Source organism: Microtus oregoni, unplaced genomic scaffold (genome assembly GCF_018167655.1).
Source record: "Microtus oregoni isolate MIOR12 unplaced genomic scaffold, Mior012 000008F_ref0000371, whole genome shotgun sequence".
In the NCBI taxonomy this organism is placed as follows: domain Eukaryota; kingdom Metazoa; phylum Chordata; class Mammalia; order Rodentia; family Cricetidae; genus Microtus; species Microtus oregoni.
The window spans coordinates 58,387,444-58,409,935 of record NW_024543067.1 but is presented as its reverse complement, the minus strand read 5'-3'; the positions used below and the strand labels follow the sequence as shown (position 1 = coordinate 58,409,935).

General features: G+C 48.7%; 1 protein-coding gene across 2 annotated transcripts in view; it reads left to right on the top strand.

Annotated features, from left to right (window-relative positions):
- Positions 1–22,492, top strand: part of Grik4 (glutamate ionotropic receptor kainate type subunit 4) — a 426,914-nt gene that overhangs the window by 255,808 nt on the left and 148,614 nt on the right. For both annotated transcript variants that reach the window (XM_041657560.1, XM_041657559.1), the window contains exons 4-6: positions 420–584; positions 12,772–12,869; positions 16,452–16,617. In XM_041657560.1, coding sequence (XP_041513494.1) covers positions 420–584; positions 12,772–12,869; positions 16,452–16,617 — 429 coding nt within the window. The remainder of the gene's footprint in view (positions 1–419; positions 585–12,771; positions 12,870–16,451; positions 16,618–22,492) is intronic.

Here is a 22,492-nt window from a genome sequence, read left to right as displayed (position 1 = left end):
GCGTCCCTGCCCCCACCGCTGTCCCACAAAAATGCAGAGCCTTCTTTCCTCGGGGAGTTCCCCTGTGTACTTAGAATTCCATTTTCAAAAGGGTAGCATGCATGTGCCTTTCTGTGTGCACTTGGACAAGTCTCCCAGGGTATTTTTGCACCCGGGTCCGGGGACCTCAGACAGGTAGGACCCCTGGTGGCTGGCTGTGGTATTGCATTGTCCCTCAGGTGCATAGCCCATTAGAATTCACTGCTATGCCATTTGTGACTGGAGACTAAAACAAGCAGTGAACTTACTCTGGAGGGTTCTGCGGATGTCGAGGTGGAGAGGGATTTGGGAAGATGGCAGTTTGGGGAGGATGGAGAAGGGAGAGGGGTAATGGTGGTGGGTGATGTACCAACTGTCTCCATGTGGTTACCTATCCACAGCTGCTATCTTGGATGACCCCATGGAGTGCAGCAGAGGGGAACGGCTCTCCATCACCCTGGCCAAGAACCGCATCAACCGCGCACCAGAGAGACTGGGCAAGGCCAAGGTCGAAGTGGACATCTTTGAGCTTCTCAGAGACAGCGAGTACGAAACTGCAGAAACCAGTACGTAGAATGGACAGGCTGCCAGAGGTTGATGGTGGTGGGTGTGTGCCTAGTGCCAGGCCTCTGATACAGATGTTTCCAGGGGAGGGAAAGAGTTATCTATGAGGAAGGTCTGTGAGAATCTCAGCCCAGATGATATTCTGAAATTTTGTTGTGAATCATGGGTTAGATAGGATATTAATTCACTAAGTAATTCATCCACTCACTCATTCATTCATTCACATGCTGATTCATTCATCTCCTGAACATTTTTTAAATATTATTTATTTATTATGTATACAAGGGCACCAGACCTCATTATAGATGGTTGTGAGCCACCATGTGGTTGCTGGGAATTGAACTCAGAACCTTTGGAAGAGCAGGCAATGCTCTTAACGACGGAGCCATCTCTCCAGCCCCCTCCTGAACATTTTCTTTACAAATACTTGAACAAAGTTTTGTGGATATTGCGAAAGAATGGTAGTTTATCCATTGCCCCCCGGATTGTCTTATTCCCTCCTTTCCTCCCTCTCCTTCTTTCTTCCCTTCTCCTTCCCCCCACTTTCCCTAGTAGTGTTTCCTTCCCTAGTAGTGTTCCACTTAAGCCCCACTTCCTAAAGTTTCCTCTACATCCCAATAGCACCACCATGTGACAACCAGGCCTTCATCCTGAGTCCTTCAAATCCAAACTGTAGCAAGGGATGCTCAGCCCAGACAGACGATTGACGTTAGTTCCACAAGACTTTGGAGAGTTCCCTTTTCTTCTCTTCCCAAACCCAAACCCAAATAAATTAAAGAGAAGAACAACTCGTGCAACTATTCATGTCTGTCAGGGGGTTTTTCCAATGAGAATGCAGTGACGCTCTATTGCTCTAGCCTGGGATGTTAGGACTACAGGAAGGAAACAGTTTCTCATTGAAGTTGATGGGGGAGGCAGGCTGTGGCCCCCAAAACCACCAATCTCTCTCTCTCTCTCTCTCTCTCTCTCTCTCTCTCCCTCTCCCATCCTCTGCCTTTCCTCCCTCCCCCCACTTCTCTTGTGTGGTGTGTGTGTGTGTGTGTGTGTGTGTGTGTGTTTCTGTGTCTCTCTCCTGCTCTCATTACATCTTTAACACCCTTGTACGGCTGGGCCCAGGCTCTTCCCTAGCTGGCTAGTTTTCCTAGATCATCCATCATGTACCTGTCTCATAATGGCTGTCCAGGATGATGCCCTCTGATTCTTCACTCTGGAGATTTTATTGCGTGTTTCCTCCTATGATTCAGGATTCTTTGCTTTGGAGGTAGTGTTGGAAACAGGATAGATAGGACCTCTAGAGTCATCGGACCTACAGTCCCTTCAGAACACACAGTGTCAGCCTCCCCGGTACTGTTTGTTTTAAATGTATTTATTATTAATTTTTTTTGAGAATTTCACACAGACATACATTGTACTTTGATCATATTCATCCCCGTAACCTTCTCCCTATCCATGGCACCCCACCTCTCCCAATTTCATGTCTTTTGCTTATAAATAACCTACTGAATCCAGTTTGTGCTGCTCCTATAGGCAAGGATGTAAGGCCATTATCTGGAGCATGGCCAACCTATCAGGGGCCATACTTTTGAAGAAAACTGACTCTCCTTCCCCTAGCACTGTCAACTGCCAAAAGCGCTTCCTCCCTCCATGCTGTTATGTTGGATGACTTGTTCTTATATAGGTCTTATGCAGGCGCTCACAGTGATTGTGTATTCATGTCTGCAGCTGTCTTGTCGTGTCCAAAGGATGCAGTTTTGCTCTGGTCCTTCCTGACTTCCAACTCTCATAGTCTTTCTGCTCCTTCTTCCATCATGTCTTCTGAGCCTTGAAGGGAGGAATGTAAAATAGAAGTCCTACTTAGTATTTGTTTCTCTGGATCTCCAAAGCGGAAGATCTGATTAGGTCTGCTCCTCTTGCTTTGTGGCCAGTCTCACACGCTGTGGATGTTTGCCAGACTGCAAACAGATATTGACTATCCTTGGGGACAGTGTCCTCTCCTGGTCCAGTAGCTGTGAATGAGGGTGGTTTATACTCCACAGACTAGAGCCATTGAGGCTAACAGGAGCTGCTGACACACGTTCCTCTAGAACAGGGTGTGGTAGATCCAGTATGAAAACATTCATTTATTTGTTCAATTAGTAAATAAACATCTAGCAAGAGCCTATTGCACCTGATTCTACCCAACAAGAATTTATCAGGGAACAGAAAAATGTCCAAGAAAATATCAAGATTAATTTCTTGTACAATAAAAGGAAGATAGATGGTTCAAGATCTTTCAAATAAAACAGAAATACCCACAACAAACTTCTTATGAGTTTCCTATTCTTATGAGTTTCTTCTCCCAGGTCTCAGACAAGGGTCTGGATTTCTTTATAGCTCTGCAGTCCATTCTTTGAAAACCAACTCACCCCTCCTTCCCTTCAGTGCTTCAGGGCCTCCCCAGCAGGACTGAATGCATATCTGCCCATTGTGGATGGCATCATTGGCGGCAAGAAATTTCCTCTCCCAGTGACCCACGCAGCTTGCTTTGGAAAAGTCAGTGCGTCTAAAATATTAAGCCAGATGAATCAGGGAAGAAAGGAAATTGATATCTTTATTCTTCTTTGCAGGGCTTTCAGCATCTTTTTAATGCCCCCTTTTTAGGCACCAAGTATTTTATTAGCAAGTGGCCTTCGGTTCAGCTTTTATATCTCAGTGTGTTTGAGGCATGCTTCAGATGGCTTCTGGATCTTTCTACCCCAAGTGTCTTTCATCTGAAGTCAGAGTATACCACCAGAGTGGGTTTTAAACGCCACCAGACAGTTCTTTGAAAGGCCCCAGCCTAAATTTTTCTATCCTTAGGTAAGGGAATAGGTGAATGGTGGGTTTGTGTGGTGGGCTAAAGCAAAGTGAACAGGCTCACTGGTAGGTTTCAGTGGCAGTTCTGGAAAAAGATAGGTAGAAGGAACACGATCCCTGGATGGGGGGGACTAGCCACGCTGATCCCTACTTGGGAAGAGGTCTAAGTGATGTGGCAGTTGGATGGTGAATTTGAAAATTAGACTGTGGTGTGGAAAGGCTGTACAATCATTCTTATGCCTCGGGTTTGCTTGTTTGTCACGTGCTAGTCATGTTGTCTCAGCCAAGTGTTCCGTGCCACAACAGTGTAGGTGACGCACACCCCTTGGTGGGTGAGCGCACTGGTCTTCAGCGAGTGGCGGCTGTAGCTTTTGCTGTTCGGTTGTTTTCCCTCCTGTCTTAGCGGAGCCGTGTTCCTCCAGCCTTCACCATCGCCTCTTCTGTCCTGTGTTTCAAAACTCGGCTGTCCCTGAGGGCTACACTCCTTCCCAGGCTCTTCTCAGGTGACTGCTTAATGTCAACATCCCTCATAATTGGGCATTCCCATTCTCCTTCCAGTTTTCTGCACTTGATGCTTCTGACAACATTGAGCCTTTGAAAGTTGCCCTGGGTCACCTTATGCCAGCTGCTGCTCCATGCCACAGTCTGGGTTTTCCCTGGGCTACTGGTCTAGGTCTGATTTTCGTTGCTAATTCAAGACATTTGCATGGATCCAGGGCCTTGGGCGACTCTCCCCACCCCTCACCTATCACCCTGTGGCCAGGGACCATGCTTCAAGGAATTAAAGAGACTGCTGGTGATGTTTTTGGTTGTGCAAAGTCAAGGCTGTGATTGAAGTTGGGACTTTAGCGATCCAACAGGGCTGTTTCGTCTTGCTGCGGTAATAGGAGCTTTTCAAAATAGCGCCGTACACACCACACTTAATGAATCACATTCGGGGTGGGTCAGCCATTCCAGGGAAGCAGAGGTTATTTTGAGAATCAAAGATGAGGAAGTGTAACGGAGGTGAAGATGCTGGAATCTAGAGGTCACCCCCTCATCTGTGCTCTGCACACGAGGCTTAGAGGTGGAAAGTATCACACAGGGCATTAATTAACAGCCGACTGGAAACCGGGAGGATACGAGGAGAAAAATCAACCCCTATCCAGTCTGGTTCAAACAGGCAGGTTTTCAGACAGTTAGAGTGAGGGTCACTTCCAAAGCTTCCTCCGGCACTCACGGGACTCCCCCCACCGCTGCCCTTTTACCACCCTCACCTCAGGCTTCTAGATGTTTGATTTGCTAACTCCCCCTGCACGGTTCACAGATCTGAAGTGAGAGAAATGGACACGACCCATTAGGCCATTTCCCTCCCACTCTGCCCTTCCTCCTCTCTGCTCTATCTTATCTCCATCACAGCCTTCCTTTTGCAAGGAGATTCTAAAACGTATCAGGCATCCACGTCCTCTGCTTCATAGATCACTCTGTCTCCTGTGGTGCATGCATTAGAGCTGAGCTAAGCACCACCCTTTACCACCCAAATACCCGTAGGCATCCCTGCCGCTGCCAGAGCCAGTTTGAGGCTTAATTTACTGTAGAGCTAGAAGCAGGGGCCTCTCTGTCAACCCTTCACCTCTGCTTGTCTCTGTGAGGCCAAGCGTACCATCTGCTGTCCACACCGTCTCTTTTTGAAACCCAGAAGGCACACAGGCGAACCAGGACCTCAGAAGGCTCCAGAGTGCCTGGCATGGGGCTCTTTCAGTCCTCACTTTCTAGGCTTCTCGAAGGCTCTGGTGGTTTTGATTTCCAGTGATTCAGGGTGGCTTCTGATAATTGAGGGCCAGCGTGCCTCAAGATCAATTCAAAGGACCTGAGGAGATGGTTCAGGAGGTAAAGCTCGCTATCCCTGTAAATCTCAATGTTTGGGAGATGGAGAGAAGTAGATCTAGGCTCACTGGACAGCTTAGAATACTTGCTGGCCCAGTACGAGACTTTGTCTCCAAACAAAACAGGACAGGATGGATGCTGCCTGAGAAACAAGACCCAAGGTTGATGTCTGGCCCCCATAAGCATGTGGGGGTGCATGCATGCACGTGTACACACACACATACACACACACACATACACACACACAGACACACACACATACACACACACATACACACACACACATACACACACACACACCAGGGTAGGAAGAAGCTAGAAGAGTAAGGCACGATGCAAATGTGATGAGTCATTCCTCAAACACGCTAAGCTCTGCTGTCAGAGTTCACCACTTCGGGGTGCACAGCATGGACTCAGAAACACACCAAGTGGCAGTGCTCAGAGATAACCTGGTCCAGCCCTCTCACTTCACAGATGAAGAAACTGAGGCTCCCGGTGTTCTTGGCAAAGAAGTTAAGGAACACGCATTCTTAAAAGTGACTTAAGTCTTGGGTTGTCCTGAAAGGTGTGTCAGAGAGTGAGTGGCTCAGGCAGGGGTCACGTCAGGGTCAAGTGGAAGTCCAGGGAAAGCCTTGGACTGTCCTAGGTGAACAGAGACTGAGATCCAGGTAGATGGCACAATAGCCCAAGCACAGGCTTGCGCCTGACCACAGGGCGACAGTGGGACAAAGCAGCTGATGAACATGTGTCTTTGAAAGAATTTACAGCAGGCATAGCTAATGGTCAGATATGAAGGTCACTAGACACCAGCACTCACACTCGGGCCTGGGGCCACCTGAATGCCCCGGGCTTGTAACCCTGGTTCTGCCACGTTTTGGGCTCATGTCCTATTCCTTCAAGTCTTCATGGGAGAATAATCAAAATTCTATGTAAGTGGGTGTGCCTCGCACTCTCCCTCCCTAAGGTTAGTGGGGAGTGTGTGAGAATAGAGGAGTTTAGCACACTTGGAGCAGCACATGGCCTGGTGTGAGCTCCCAGCAACTTTTCCCCATTCTTGTGATCGTAAATTCACGCCTCGCTCTCAGTGGCGAGGCTCGCCAGCTGGATGCCTCGCGCACGGGAGGCCCCACTGTGGATCATGGTAGTGCCAAGAGCTGTACTCCTCATCCCTCAGAGACTTCCTTTCTGGGCTCACCTAGCAAGTCCTATTCATCCAGCCAGGCACCCACCGTGGAGACCTGAACGAGGGTATCCATGACAGCTTTGGTGCTGAAGGAGACTGTTTCAGGGTAAACCGAGGCAGCTGCTGTCTGATTGCAGGACAGGCGGGGTCTCTTGATGTGTTCCCAGAGTGATGTGTGTGTAGGAACAAGGAGACACTTCTGCTCTCCAGTTTTACCTTGAAGTGAGTTTGTGCCAAGAAGTGAGTCATCCCCCAGAGTTTTCTGCACCGTGGCTCCCCCAGCCCTGTGAAACTGGGATGCTCAGCACCTGAGAGTAGCTGAGTGGCCCATCTAGAGCTACCTGGCCAGGGACAAGGACCTGCGTTCAGTAGCACCTGGATTGACCCCTATGGACTAGATGCCTCACGACCAACCCTTCCCATCCTGCACTGCTCCTGTCTGCTGTGGGCCCAGCTTCCCAGATGGGCTTGGGAGCCACAGAGAAGTTCTTCCACAGGCTTGTGACTCCGCATCATGGTCTTCTATTCTCTTAGCTGCTCTAACAGTTCCATCCTGATTCCTCTGCTGGCTGGGAAACGGAATGGAAGTGTTATAGCAGCATTATTTCTGTTTGTCTGTTTGTCTGTCTCCTGGGTCTTCTACTCCCCTGGAGGCAGAGTTAGGGCTGTCTTTTTCTCTTCATTGATGTTCTTCCTACCCTTTCCTTGGTGACGTCATTCTGGTGACTTTGGCCTGTGGATCAGGACCCAGAAGTTCTAGAGATGAGGCTTTTTGTGGATGTTTCCCATTAATACTGAGCTGGGCATCCTTCATAGGGAATAAGAGCTCTGTCTGTCTCAGGAACTCCTCAGGCCATACTGCTTGAGAGGAGGACCGTTTCATTTCTCTGAACTCATCTTGGATCACCTCAGTTCAATTGAGCAAGTGTGTGGTAAGCAATTCTTCTTTTGTCAGGGCTGAACAGATGCCTCTTCCCCATCCTCAAGAGCATAGGAGACGGTGAGCCAATGGACAAATGGATGTGGGCATGGGGAGCTCAGAAAGTCATGCCCAGGACCCCAGGCTCCTGGCACCCGATAGGTTTAGAAGTCAGAACTTTTGAGACTGCAGGAAGTGCACATGGCACACAGGCCAGACACTAGAGAATGTGTCCAGTCCTGACCCATGTGCAGACAAATGTATTTTACAGTCACATATTGCACAGGTTGAATATCCCTTAAGTGAAATGCTTAGTACCTGATGTGTTTCCTGGCGGCGTAGAGGTGGGGATTTGAACTGTTTGCACAGATATTAGTTGTTGAGAATTCTTATTAATCAAAAGGCAGAAACTCCATATCTTAAGTGTTTTGAGCATCACGCCAGTGCACAGAAAGTTTCTGATTTAGGATTTAGAATTTTTGGATTAGGGCTGCTTAGCTGGTAAATAGCCGCTCATCTGTCTACTTAGAGGAGATTTTACCATCTATTTTGACAAAACGCATCCAAATTTGGGATTGTGACCTTCTATAAGAATTTATCTTTAGAAAAGCATCCTTCTGCTGAGAACCATTATGAGTATGCTTGGGGCATAAGCTGGCTAGGCATTTAGAGAACAAGGGAATTGCCCTGTTTCTGCAGGCAGCTGGGTCAGATGCAGGACCCAATGATGCTTTCTTGCCTGGGGGCATGATCTGAACTGGGTGCTATGGATCAATATGAGTTTCCTGGGCAGAAGAACAAGGGAGAGTCTAGACCATGGCCAGCAGAGAATGCTAAAGAACCCTGCCTTGGAGACGTGTTTTAAATTGGATAAAATAGCTGACCATGGAAACCAATTATATAGAAAAGCAGCTAAAATATTTTAATAGTGACGTATTAATATCTGTGATTTATTAACGTATTCATAGCCAAGCCCAGTATTGGGTCTAACCACTAGAACAAGGCTGAACTAGTCATGAATATAAATGACACTCGTAATGTGATATGAAAATATCGGTGATTTCTCTTGGTGACAAAGGCATATGTACTGCAAATATACTGTGCTTTGTTATATGCATTGAAAGCAAAGGAAATGTTACATTTCAACTAGGTTCACAGAGAAAAATGAACAACACATACACACACTCTCTTTCACACTCCTGATTCTTTCCCGCAGAACACAGGCAGCTGGTCAGGTTGGAAACACCTGGTTTAGGTAGAGCCAACTGCTCAGGAGCCTGGAGGAAGAAGACAGAGACAGGCTCAGTGTGGGAGGAGGTGAGGGGGATGGGAGGAGGCAGGGGTGGGGGGCGGGGCTGCGAAGGCAGGGTGACAGGCAGATCAGACCTTTTAAGTTCTACTTGTCATTGGGAGATATTTTTTTTTATCACATTCCTTACAACATTATTATAAAAAGAATACATGCTCATTACAGAGAGCGAAGAAATCAAAAAGGAAGAAAACCACAGAACATTCCCATGGCCAGGCAGTGTCATCGAACATTCCAGTTAATTGTTGTTCTCTGTGGAAGGCTGTGGTTTAGGAGATAGTGCTGGGGCTAGGGGTCGAGCTGTCCAATCTGTATTCTATTCCTTCATTTTCTGCTCTTGTTTTTGTGTCTGTAAAGTGAAGACACGGTCGTTGTACCTGTTTCAGCAGGTTGCTTCGGAATTACATAAATCCGTTCCTAAGACATGCTCTGAACAGGCCATAATTATCTCCCGGTAAATGTTGGCACTAATCATGTCTTCCTCGGATCATTCCTCAGTGCATAACTAGCCCCAGTATTCGCTTAGCTTGGGCTTCATGTAGATGCACATATAATTTTATATCCTACTTAATTCTCCTAATATTATTGCATAAATAATTTTAATACTATTATTAGCTGTTCATATACATTTTAAATGCCTTAATAATTTGGGCATATGACCCACTCTTTATAACTGTCCCCTGATGGTTATTTCCAGTTACCCATGAGAAGAGACAAGGCTGTGGTATGGCTAAGATATGATGCCTTGGTGTGTAACTGTAAGGGCTGGAGGGTGCCAGGATTACATAAGACAGACCAGAGCAACAGATCAATGCTTTATGATTATAATTGACACCATGGTGTGGAGAAAAGATTGGAAATGGAGCGTCCTGAAGACGGACCCCTTAGGTCAGGTCAGGTGGGCAGAGCCTAGTCCCAATGAGTGAGTACAGTTAGAGGAAAGGTGTGGAAGAATCAAGAATAACTGTGACCTTTGACCTTCAGGAGTTCAGGGAAGTGAACCATGGTGGTTAAAAACATGAGCTTTGGTGTCAGTGGACCTCTAAGGTCAAGATCAGGTCAGCCATGTGTTACCTACGTAACACTGAATACGTAATGTACACGCTACCCTCCATTTCCTCGCCTGTAAAGTGGGAATAAAATGAATCTTCCTCCAGGGAGGAAGGGGATCAGCAGGAGATGCTAGAGGAGGGTGGAGGAGCACTGTGTGAGAAGAGTGATGTGCAGGAACAGAGTTTGTGTGTGTGTTTGACAATGGCATAATGCCAGATTCATCACTTGGTGGCTAACTTTAAAAATCAATACATTTTGGGGTCTGGGGTGATGGCTCGGCAGGTCAGAGCCCTTGCTGCTCTTACAGAGGACCTGAATTCGATTCCTGGCATACTTGCTAGATCACAACCATCTGTAATTCCAGCTACAGGGAATCTGACAGCCTCTCAGGAGTAGGCAGTTTGGCAACAGAGTCCACGCTCATACATGCAGAACTCTGTCATGTTGAATAGGAGGTTCCAGAGGGTGGACACCATGGCTAAGGCGAGTCAGTGATTAGAACTTGATTTTGTACCATAAGCAATTGGTAGCATCATCTGGGCAAAGTCAGCAAGGATAAATTTGTCCAGACAGAGGAAGACATAGGTAAAACCTGGATTAAGCAGATAAGGAAGAAGGAGTCATTAGCCAAGGAGGAGACTCTCAGAACTAGATGAGAAGCAGCAGCAGTGTTAGGAAGTATCAAAGAGCAGCCTGATCCAATCTTGGGAAAGAGAGTTGGGTGAGGACCAGTGACAGGTGGGGATGGCCTTGGCAAAAAGCTGATGCATTCGAACAAGGTGGGTTCAGAGAGAGCCCTCGATGAGCACGGGCGCACTACAGTTGCGGGGGAGAGAACTAGGGGAGGGTCTAGCTGTAGAGAACCAGATTGTACAGTGAATGGGGCCAGGCGCTTGAAGCCCAAAGCTGACTCTGACCTTGACTGGCGATGTAACCTAATGTGTGTCACAGCGTCAGGAGGGCGGACGCCTTCCAAAGACCGTCTTGCTGGGATGACATGGAAACCATCCAGCAAGCAGGGGATCTCCACAGTCAGGCATGGAAAGGCTTGCATGCTGCTCACTCTGCTCTTCCTAGGTCAGTCCTGCCCGCCAGGCTGTATGCTTTCAGTACTGTTGTGTCTTCTGCTGCTCTGGGATTCCACAGGTAAAGAGAGGGTCTAGCAGATCTAAAGTGCATACGGCACACCCACAACTCAGTTGATTCGAATCCTGAAGACCTCTCCTGCTACTTGTGCCCCGTGCGGTTGATTGGCTGTGTGGCTTGGTGGCTTCCTTTATGGACCAGCATGCATTCTTTCCTCACACACAGTTTCTGGGAAGTGAGTTCATCATGGATAAAAGGGAAATGTGTGTGAACCTGGGTTTTCAGTTTGGGGTACAGCGTCTGGGCTCTGATGTCACTGATGTGTGCAGTGGATGCCTCAGCAGCCTGAGGATGGTGTCTGGGCTCTGACGTCACTGATATGTGCAGTAGAAGCCTCAGCAGCCTGAGGATGGCTTCTGGGTTCTGACGTCACTGATGTGTGCAGAGAATGAGCTCAGACTCTTTCTGTTCCCTCCTTCCCTCCTCTCCTCCTCTCCTCCTCTCCTCAGTCTCTGTCATTCTAGCGTTGACGGGAATGGGTAATCTTAATTCTCCCTCCTCTTCTGACCACATGTCCCATCATGCAGCAGTCAGTCATGAATGCAATCTGAGGTCCTATCTAGAAAACATTGTGCTAGACATCAAGGCGCCTAGAGAGGTGGCCTGCCTGGAAGGGTTTTCAATCTAGTGAGGGACTGAGTCTAGGGAGATGGTTTAACCGGCCAAGTGCTTGCCTCACAAGCGTGAGGACCTGAGTGTGAATGCCCAGCACCCACATCAAAGCTGGGTCTAGTGATATGCACCTGCAGCTTCAGTGCTGGGGCAAAGACGGGTGGGTCCTCAGGGCTCACTGCCCAGCCTCCCAAACTAGCCAAGCTAGCGAGATCCAGGGTCAGGGAGAAACCCTGTCATAGAAGTTAAGGTGAAGGGCAACAGAGGAAGACACCCAACAGTGACTTCTGGCCTGCACATTACGCACATACACACACCCCCACACACAAACACACACACACATATGCATGCACACACATGCACATGCTCACACACGTGTGCACACACACACAGGGACATCTTTATGCATGCACATTCATGAAGAACATGGAGAAATCCAGGGAGAGGAGAGGAGAACTCTGGACCACACCGAACTGCACAAAGAGTCTACGAGGAGAGGTATAGACTAGGAATGTGGGAACCAAGCAGGTCTGGGGAAGGAAGATGTCCAGGTAACCCTTGAAAGGTGAGTGTCTACAGCCCAGGAGGGAAGGGTACCTTCCCAAATGAAGGAAAGCAAGGTCAAGACCCCCAGGCAGCAGAGGAGTGAGCCAGCTCTGGGGCTAGGCAGCGAGAGGGGCCCTGGAAGGCGACACTTCCTTCACCTTGCTCTCTCTCTTCTCTCTCTCATCTGCCTCCTTTGATTTCCACTGTGTGCCTTTTACCTCTCTACTGGCATCTCTCTGTCCCCTCCCTGTCACCTTTTCTTCCTCCTCCACTGTCTTTGCATCTGAGGTGTTAAGAGATTGAATGTGGGTGCCACTCTGGTACCACCTGGACCTTAAATTGCAGCAGCTGCTTCCCTCAGTCCTGAGCAGACCAGACAGAGAGTGTGGGGGGCACCTTTGGTTCTCCATTACCTCTGTCCTTCGGTGATGGCCCAGACAATTTATACCCCCTGTTGGCTGGGGCCATATGTTGTCATAACCTGGGTCATTTCCTCATTTAATACTATCCATAAACACCAATAAAACTGTCCGAGGCCTCGCAGGCCAGGGAGAGAAGGAGAGAATTGGGTTTGGAAGGGGTGGAAAGGGGCCCTGGTGGAGCATGGGCAGTCGGTGAGGACCCTGGGTAATGATCTAAGGACTTACTTAGAACAGAGTTTAGCTTCATCATCTGAATTCCATGTTTTCTTTCCCAATCCTTCTCCTACCCTGGCTGCAGTGTGTCAGATCCTCCCCAAGGGAGTGGTGGCTGTTCTGGGACCATCCTCGAGCCCAGCCTCCAGCTCTATCATCAGCAACATCTGTGGCGAGAAGGAGGTGAGTGTGGGGCCGGTCCAGCCTATTGGCTGAATCTTTGAGTGCAAGAAGGGCCCAAGGAGGCCAGGCCATGCTATTAATACATCGACGCAAATGTGACATAGAGTGGCCACCGGTGGAAAGTTTTCTTTTTCCAAGTGATGGAGAGATGGAGGGATGTTTGCCCACAAGATTTCCCAGCGAAGTTCAGTGTCTTAGGGTCCCATGGCAGGACAGTTCCTTCAGTGGCCTTACCGTTATGCAGAGAGATGGTGGGGGGGGGGGGGGGGCTGGAGGTTTGGCATGAGGTGAAGGGGGTAGAGTTCTGAGCTCAGCACTCTCATAGATACAGGCCGCTTATTGATGGTCTGTTCGCTAGGATTCTGGGGAAGAATGCCTTGGGGGAAGTAGCCACTGCTCTATTTTATCGTGAGAATAAAATGTAAAAGCCTCTGTTTTCTGAGTGCATGAGAAAAGAGATTTTATTTTGTTTTCCCTATTCACTGGTTCCTGCATTTGCTCTTCCAAGCGTGATGTTGGTCCACAGGTGTGACCTCTGGCTGGAGTCTTTGGGCATAAGTGTGGAGGCCTTTCTCTCCGGCTCCAGTTCATAAGAGAAAAGCATCCTGGAAGACAGGTTTCCTTGCAACTTGGACTTTAGAGACTCTGCCTATTGTAGGCATCTTTATGAGCCTTTCTCTTGAAAATACATCCCCAGAAGACAGTGGGCAAGAGAACCCCCCCCCCCACCACCACCACTCCCGACTCCCAGCCTCTCTGTGGCCCAAAGGCTTTCTGGACCAGTTTGTAGGAATTAGATGAAGTTTGGTCTCACGGAGGAGAATGGGACGGCAGCACCATCTCCCACCTATGTTAGAGACCTGAGGCTTGACTCTGCAGCCCATTTTGTAGTAGAAGCATCTGGATCTGGGAAAGAGTTGGGCGCCCTTTCAGAGAAAGCCTACCATCCCCACAGCCTCCCCACAGCAACCACCCTGACAAAGTGGGGAGTCACAGACAGGCTTCTACCTACCCATGCTTCCTAGAACTGACCTCTTGATTCTGCCATCAGGACTTTGTGGGCAGGTCCTGGTTCTCTGGCCCCTCTCAGAATTGTTACATTCAAGTGTCTTATGGCCATAGCCATTCCTGTCGAAGGCTGAATTTGCTCCTCCCAGACCCCCAGAACCTCCTTTTCCCCTCTCAGCTATCCTAGAAGATGTGTCTTAGGCCAGCTCAGACCACAAAACCACTTCTGTCCTGCCATAATCCCTGCAGCGTTTCACAGGCTCAGCCAGGAGCTGACGTTTAATCTAAGTCCTCCTCGCCGTGTTTCAGGTAACAGTCAAGTGTGTTAGGTGGCAGGTTGTAACTCAAGCCTTGGCTCTGATCTTCACCCAGCGAGGCTGCCAACATTTGACTCCCACTTTCTTTCACGGACGGACTCCTTTTCCTTTCTCTTCTCTCCCTCATTCCTCTTGGAGTCCTTGCTGTGGGTCCCAGACCTTTAAATACTGCTAATATTTCCGAGACCCCCATGGATGGCTGCTTCCTGCTTCCTGCTCTCCCCTCAGCCCCACTGTGCTGACTTTTTGGGAAAAATTTGCAATAAAAAACCAATCATGGGTTGATTTTTCTCCAGGAGAGAGAACAAACCAGCAGGGTGAGGCCTAGCTACCCCTGCCCAGGCCACAGAGCCTGCCTCACCAGTAGCCTCCCAGTTGGCTCCTGCTAGTGATTCACTACTTACCCCATCTTTGGGGAGACCCTTCCACCCTCTCCTTTGTGCGGCTAAAGGGGCTTCTGGAAATTTCTGCAATTGGAGTAGAGAGAAGCAGGGGATCCTAGGTGTTGTCCAGGCACTGACTGGGAGTGGGGGTTTGGGGTTGTTTTGTTCTTTGGACACAGAATCCTATTCTCCCTTCCTGAATTCTCATAAGCAACTGAGGTCATCTCTGTTTGGATGAAACTTAGCCAGGTTTAATGGTTTGCCCCCAAACCACACTGTAGAGGCCAAACACAAGCCAATCTGTAGAATCCAAAACCATGCGCCTTTCTCCTTCCTGAAGGATGCTACCCCCCCACCCTCAATTCAGAGCTGGAAGTTGTGAATTCCTTGCAGCCTACAATCTCCAAGGGCTCCTCACCATGGGGAAACTAATGGGTGGAACTTTTTGGGCTAGCTGCTAGTGGAACAAAGCAGGCTGACTGTCACCCAGGGAGGAGTCCAGCCACAGACCCCAATGTCTGTATCTGAATCAGCCAGGCCACCTGAAGGGCTTTGCCCTTCATCCGGCTCATCTGTCACCTCTCTTGCCTTCAAGGTGTACGTGTTACTCATTTTAGATCGATTGCGATTGTGCGGGTTACAAAATGCAAGCAGGAGGAAAGACCCCCACGAAATGCACAGGGTCAGCTCTGTTCTCCAGAGCCATCCTTCAAACGCACCACCAGGCGCTTGTCAATTCTGGATCATGCAATTCCTGGTGGGGGAAACACAACAACAACAACAACAAACTATGGTTGTGCCTGTATGTGGTTCAGGGGCTAAGCCCATTTGAATTCAGTAATTTTCTCTTTGGGTTTTCCTAGCTCTTTGCTCTCCTCCTGTCTCAATTTCCAAAGAGCTCTGGTTTCTGGCAGGCTTCTCCCTAAATCATAAAAGGATAAGGTGGTGGAATCCTACAGAGACTATTCCAGCATTCTCCCAGACCCCTGAAGCACAGCCTCTGAGCAAAGCCAGACAAAGGAAACGTCCGTAATCGTGTCTGACTAATCCATTCTAGGAGCCAAGCCCCTCATTGCCAGGAAAGTCTTCCTGCTGTCTACTTTCAATCTCCCTTGCTTTTGCATCGGTACAAACTCACGCTCGACTTTAGCTCTTGCAGCTCTGAGTACCAGGGATAAGAGTGTCTGAATAAAATCAAGGTGGATGGCAGCTTATTACGATTTAACTTTCCTATTACCTACCAAATAGCCTAAGCTGTCAATAAAGCCGCCACTGATGCCTCTTAATATCTCTTTCCCAGCAAAGAGAGGGAAGACAGCACCTTCCAGAAACATCGCTGGTGCGTGCGGTAGGAAGCCAGCATTGCTCTGATGAATCCGGGAAAGGCATTTGTCCGTCTTGCGGCATCCAGACCTCTGAATGCTCCTCACATTCTTTCCTATCGACCTTCTACCCCTGGAATTTACCCAGAAAGCTTATTGGGATCCAGTGTACACCAGCTATGTAGGGTTGGACTGAAGGCCTCTTCTCAACCTATAGGGAACGGTTTGCCTCTTCTTTCTATCTCTGCTCCAATCTATTAACCACAGATAATAAACTGTAAGGACTGTGCCTTCAGACAGCAATTGGACTCGTACACCGCAGAGGTCTCTAGCCAAAGGGTGACCAGTAATGGGTCTTCCCAAAGGTGTTACCACACCACACTCACATGGACTTGGAGCCGAGGGTCCTGTGGTATGTGTCAAAGGTGTTACGTGAAAGAAGGCATGCTGAGCCACAGCCTGGGTCACCACCCATCCTGCTTTTCTCTCCCACTCCCTCTGAATCCTCCTTGCTGCCATTTCTTTCTTTCTTTTTTTTGTTCCTCCTGCCAGGTCCCTCATTTCAAAGTGGCCCCAGAGGAGTTTGTCAGGTTCCAGCTGCAGAGATTCACCACCCTGAACCTTCACCCCAGCAACACGGACATCAGCGTGGCTGTGGCTGGGGTCCTGAACTTCTTCAACTGCACCACTGCCTGCCTCATCTGTGCCAAAGCAGAATGTACGTATTCCCAGGCTAGCGGCATGCCCAGACACACTGGTTTCCTTCTCTTCTACTAGGCTGTGGGCTCCTGGGCTTTCAACAAGCAAGGAAGTGTTAGGGATGTCTCTAGGATTCTGGTCTGACAAAAAGCAGCTACAATTCTCTCTCTCTCTCTCTCTCTCTCTCTCTCTCTCTCTCTCTCTCTCTCTCTCTCTCTGTGTGTGTGTGTGTGTATAAGAGAAAGAGTGCCCATAAGCACCCTTTGCCTGTACTACCTGGGCACGGAATTAGGTTGCAGGGAGATTGGCCAACTGCCAAGTCTTTTTGTACCTGCAAACTCAATTCCCACATTTTTAGCCTCATTGTTAAGGAGATACAAAGAGGCCCGGGGAGGGGGTGGGGGGGATACAAAATTGAATGTGTTTGTACTTGATGAGCTGAAGAGTATCTTCCTCCGGAGAGCAGGTTTTGCTGATGGAACAAGGTCCAAGGTCAATTCCTGATAAAGCATTTTCTTTTTTCTTTCTGCAAACACAGGTTTGGAGATACATTTTTTTCGTGTCTCTCCACATTGTGAGACATAAATTCAGTGTTTATGAGATCTAGCTAATTCGAGCCAGCAACATATGCGCCCACGTATCCCAGGTGGCATCTGTGTCCCCACTCATTGTCGGTCAGATACCTGGCCACTGCTATGTCCTGGTGGCCGGTGCTTGACGCTAGCATGTCACCAGAATGGGGGAGCTGTGCAGCTTGTTCTGAGCCTGCAGGTCACCATGGCTGTGCTCATGGATGTGTTCTCTCTTCTGCCAGAAGCTCTGTCTTCAGCTTCTCAGAACTGCTCAGAGCAAGGCTCCCTCCGTCCTAGAATCCAAGTAATATCTAAAAGCAAAACCGCATGACAGTTCGGAGCCACCCCCGGCAGCAGACCTCCACACTTGACTGCCTCCATGTGTGTTCTTCTGTATTTATCCTCCAGCTTATCTTTACTTGGAGCTTCCCAGGAAACATACTCACCGAACTTTGGCCTTCTATGCTTTATCTATTTTTTTTTTTATGTAACCCTAATTATTACAACCACCCAGGGGTATGGAAGGCATGGCAACCCCCATTCCCAAGAGAGTTATAGACCGAGGGAGCAGAATAGACAGCAGAGGGACTGGGTCTGTGTCTGGGGAGGGGCTGGTTCTGTTAAGAATGGGTATTGATAGACGATGGAAAGAGGCTGAGGAAGAAAATCCAGACCCATGGCTAGCAGGTAAGGGAGTGCAGACATGGGTCCTGTGTTCATTGAGGGACCTTGAAGGTCAGACTCCTTCAGTACAGAAGAGGAAACAGCTCCAGATGATCTCTCCCCTTGCCTAGAGTCCCTCAGCTATTAAGTGGTAGAGTTGAGGCTTATATCCGGGTTTGCTGGAAGGTAGTTCAATGTACTGTCAGCAATACCCCTGTGTTTGTCAAACTGGGTTCCTCTGGATCTAAGTGGACCCATGCAATAGTCCCAGGTTGCTTATGACTATTTAAATTTAAAATCTGAATTAAACCAAATTAAAATCTCAGCGCTGGGTGTGATGGTGCACATATGTAATGTGAGCCCCTGAGAAGCTGAGGCAGAAGGATTGTTGATTGGAGCCTTCGTAGGAAACAGAGAGAGACTCTGTTTTTAAAAAACAATAAAATAAGGTTACATTAAAAATAAACATTTACTCCCTCATCCCCACTAGTCTCATTCCAGGTGTTCAATAGCCATGTGTAGCTAGTGGTCATCGACTCATGAGGGCCGGGACCAAACATCGTAGCACCCCAGAAAGCTCTCTTGAGCAGTGTGGCTTTGATGTGAATGTTGATGGACAAAGAGTTCTGTGTCAAAAAGCAAACAGATGAATAGAGGATAAACCTTCATCTTCTTCCCCTGGTGACTCAGAGTGTGCCTTATAGCACAGACCTTCCGCGATGTCTGTGGTTCTCCAGATAGTCTCCCACGAGCCTCACAGAGATGCCAGTCCAGGAGTCCGCATGATGCTACTGTTTGATGGAATATGCTGTATTTCTGCCCTCTGTGTGTGGTACCCAGCATCAGTGAGTGATGTAACCGAATCAAGCTCCTCCCTGTCCCTGCCTCATCCTGGGAATTGATTGCCACAAGGCCACTCTAACAAGACTCACATAGCAGGGATTTTAAATGAAACAGCAGAAAGCCGTCCATAATATCTGGAGGCAAAAGTTTCCTTGAAGACTACCTCAGTGTTAGTTAACAATGTCTCACCCACCAGTCAGGAAGTCCTTACTTGTGTCTAAGCCATAATCCTTCTTGCTTATAAACTGAGCCCCATTTCTCTACTCCAGCTGTTATGGGGCCTGGGGAAACCTGTGGCTCAGGTGTGTGTTGCACAACTACTCAGCACTGAGTACTTGGCTGGGTACTGCTGCCTCCCAGCTCGGTACTCTTTCCATTAGAATCATGCCATTCCCTCCTCTCCTCAGTCATGCAGAAGTAGAGAAAACAGTGCTGGGGTTTTAAGGTTCTTCAGGTCAGGTCACAGCAGAACTAGGACTCTTCTTCGTCCTCTTTCTCAGGCTGAAGCTTTCCTCTCTCTTCTGCACTGTCCCCCTCCCCAGATCTGTACATTCAACCCCAGCTTTCGTGTGGGCTCTGTCTGGTAGGAATGGAGATGTCTGGAGCAGAGATCCCTACGTCCTTGAGCAGAGGGGCAGGGCAGTGACTGAATGCAGTCCAGGGCCCAGAAGACACGAGAATGTCTGGCCACAGGCTCAGGGGCTCTTCAGCCACAGCATAATGTTCTGCTCAGAGAAGTCACTAGATTGCTGTGACTTTGTCCCCACCCTCCAGGCCAGGGGAGGAAGGTGGGGCAGTCAGAAGTTCAAGGGCAGAGAAGATTAAAAATCTAATCAAAGGCTGAGGAAATGAGGGGCTGCAGGGGGATGTGGCTCAGGGCTCTGGATGAAACCGTCTTCCATCTTCTTTATTAACGCAGGGCCAAGAGACACTGAGGGTAGAATTAGAAACGGGAATCTAATTCTATTTTCCAGCCTTCAGAATCGCATAGCAGGGATCATTCCACGGGGAATCTACCGCTTATGCTCATGCTTCCCAGAAGGAGATTTTTTTAATAAGCAGGTTTGGGACTAAGCAGAGATACATAGTAGATTACAATATTTTTCTTTAATGAAAAAAAAAATTGGAGCATCTATAAGTCTTTTTCCGACTTAGAGAAAGGCCAAGAGAAGAGATGGGGTGAGTGGCCCTTCCTAGTCCTCCCACAGAACCCAAAGGAGTTGGCTCCTTGAGGGCTCCCAAGGAGAGCTGTGGGAACACACTTGGTGTGATGAGAGGAGGAAGTGGTGGCTAAGACAGATGCAGGACCTCTGTCTTAAGAGGAAAGAGAACCATCCTGGGGATGAAGGAAAGTGCCTGCCATGCAAGCTTGTGGACTCAAGCCTGGATCCCCGTAGAGCCTTCCTAAAAACCTGGTCTGCCATGAACATCTGCAATCTCAATGCTGGAGGAGCAGAAATAGGGCACCCCCCGCCCCCCTGGACAACCAGCCTAGCCAAGCTGTTGAGCTCTAGAGAGGCCCTGTCTCAAAAAGTAAGGAGAGTGATTGAGGAGGGCATCCAAAGTCAACCTACACTTGAAAACACACACAGGCACACATGCACAGTGCACAAGTGCACACACACACACACACACACACACACACACACACACACAGCACCATCTTTGGCTGTGGTAATCCAGAGAAGCCATTCACTGTCAGCAGATCACCCCACCTTTCTGAGCCCTTCTTTCCTGTTGTTGGAGACAAGGAAGCCCACTGAGGTAACTAGGCAGGAAAATACCTGTGCCCGGAGGACGGTGCCCACTTGGTTACTGTTATCTCACCCTGCAACACTGGCTGAGGTAGTGGGAACTGAGCAGGGACGTTATGATTAATACCCAGGACCCTTTTGAAGACTAGCTGGGGCACTCATGGGCTTTCTCTATGCCACTAACTCAATCCGCTGTGAGGAGCCTCTTGTTTAAAACAAGCTTACCCATGTACCTGCAGGCTGATCTTGGGACCTCAGTGACACTTACTGTGTGCTGAGAGTTTTTATATTATTTCATTTCAACTTTGAGTTCTCGGGTCCTGGCTTTGATCCCTGACATTACCCAAGAAGTTTAAATCCTCATATTTAAACCAGAGAGCCGTCTATAGCAGGTTCTATTATGGGTCTCATTATACACATGAAGAAAGCAGAGATGGCGTCCAATTTCAAGGTCACATGGCTCCCACCTCCCTTGGCTTTGTTCACTCTTCTGATCTATGTGGGAGTGAGGACCCCATTTGTCTACATGTGGAGAGCCCAGAGACCTCCCGTGGGAGAGGTGCAGCTGGAGGCCAGATGCTGGAGTTGAACAGTTGTGCTGGCTCCCCACCCGCTCAGACCTCTGGCTCTGTGGCCTTTGCCACCTTTCCTGTTCCTGGGAACAGCTTCAGGTGAGAGACGGGACCCAACAGGCAGGTGAAAGGCACTGTTCTCATGCTTGAATCTGAAGCATGTCCCCCACCATTCAGTGACCAGTCACTCTGGGCTCCCACCTTCTTCAGCTAGGTAGAGCAGTGCTCAGGAAGTTGAAGGAGGAAGATATTGAGGTTGAAGCCTTCCTGGACTACATAAGTAGAAGACCTAGCATCTCAAATGACCCCCTCCCTCTACAGAGAAAGAAAAGAGTTGGTGCTGCAGAGGAAGCTTGACAGCCGTTCAACCCAAGTTTGACACTTGGCAAGGGAGCAAAACCCAGCATGTGGCATGTCAAGGTCACCGGGCACCACATCACACTCATTTAACTTACTCCATGCTACCCAAGGTCCTTCGCCCTAGGACTTCACAGTGCTTCTCTCCCCCCCCCCCCCCCCCCCCCCGGGTATGGAGCTCTCCCTACAGCCAAGTGCTGTAAAGAGGGAGACAGCTAGTGGAAGGAGACGGGAAGCGAGGCTAAGGGAACAGCTGAACTAAATATTGTTTTGTATTGTCTTCTTTGAGATGGGTTGCGGGTTGCGTGGGTTGCAGGTTGCGTGTGTCTCAGGGTGGCCTCAAACTCACCATGTAGCCAAAGATAATCTTGAACTTCTGATCCTCCTGTCGCTAACAACTAATTGCTTTGTGTGTGATCCCTTGCTCCATTTATATAGTGCTGGAGGTTGAAGCCAGGGCTTCCTGGATGCTGGGCAAGTGTTCTACCAACTGAGCTACTCCCCAGCATGCGGACATAGATATTTTCTTTATTTAATTTTATGTGTGTATGTGTGTGTGTGTAGGTATATGTGTGTGTGTAGGTATATGTGTGTGTGTAGGTATATGTGCGTGTGCTCTGGCATGTGGAAGCCAGATGTTGATGTTTAGATGTCTTCCTCAGTCACTCTACTTTATTTTTTCTTTGAATCTATTTATCTATTTATTTCTGTGTGTGTGTGTGTGTGTGTGTGTGTGTGTGTGTGTGAGAGAGAGAGAGAGAGAGAGAGAGAGAGAGAGAGAGAGAGAGAGAATGTCACAGAACAACTTGTAGGAGCTGTTGTGGGCCCTAGGGATCAAGCTCAGGGCGTGACAGGGCAGCCAGCATCTTCACCTGATGAGTCATCTTGCCAGTCATCCACTTTATTTGTCTATCTATCTATCTATCTATCTATCTATCTATCTATCTATCTATCTACTGTCTGTCTGTCTCTCTGTCTGAGACTGAAACTGGCTGGCCATTGAGATGCCAGAATCCACCTGTCTCTCTGAGTACACCCTTCACCTAGCACCAAGTTACAAGCACTTGCCCCCACTCCTGGCTTTCCAGAGTATTAAAGATCAGAACTGGGCTTCCATGCCGCAGACTTTTAAC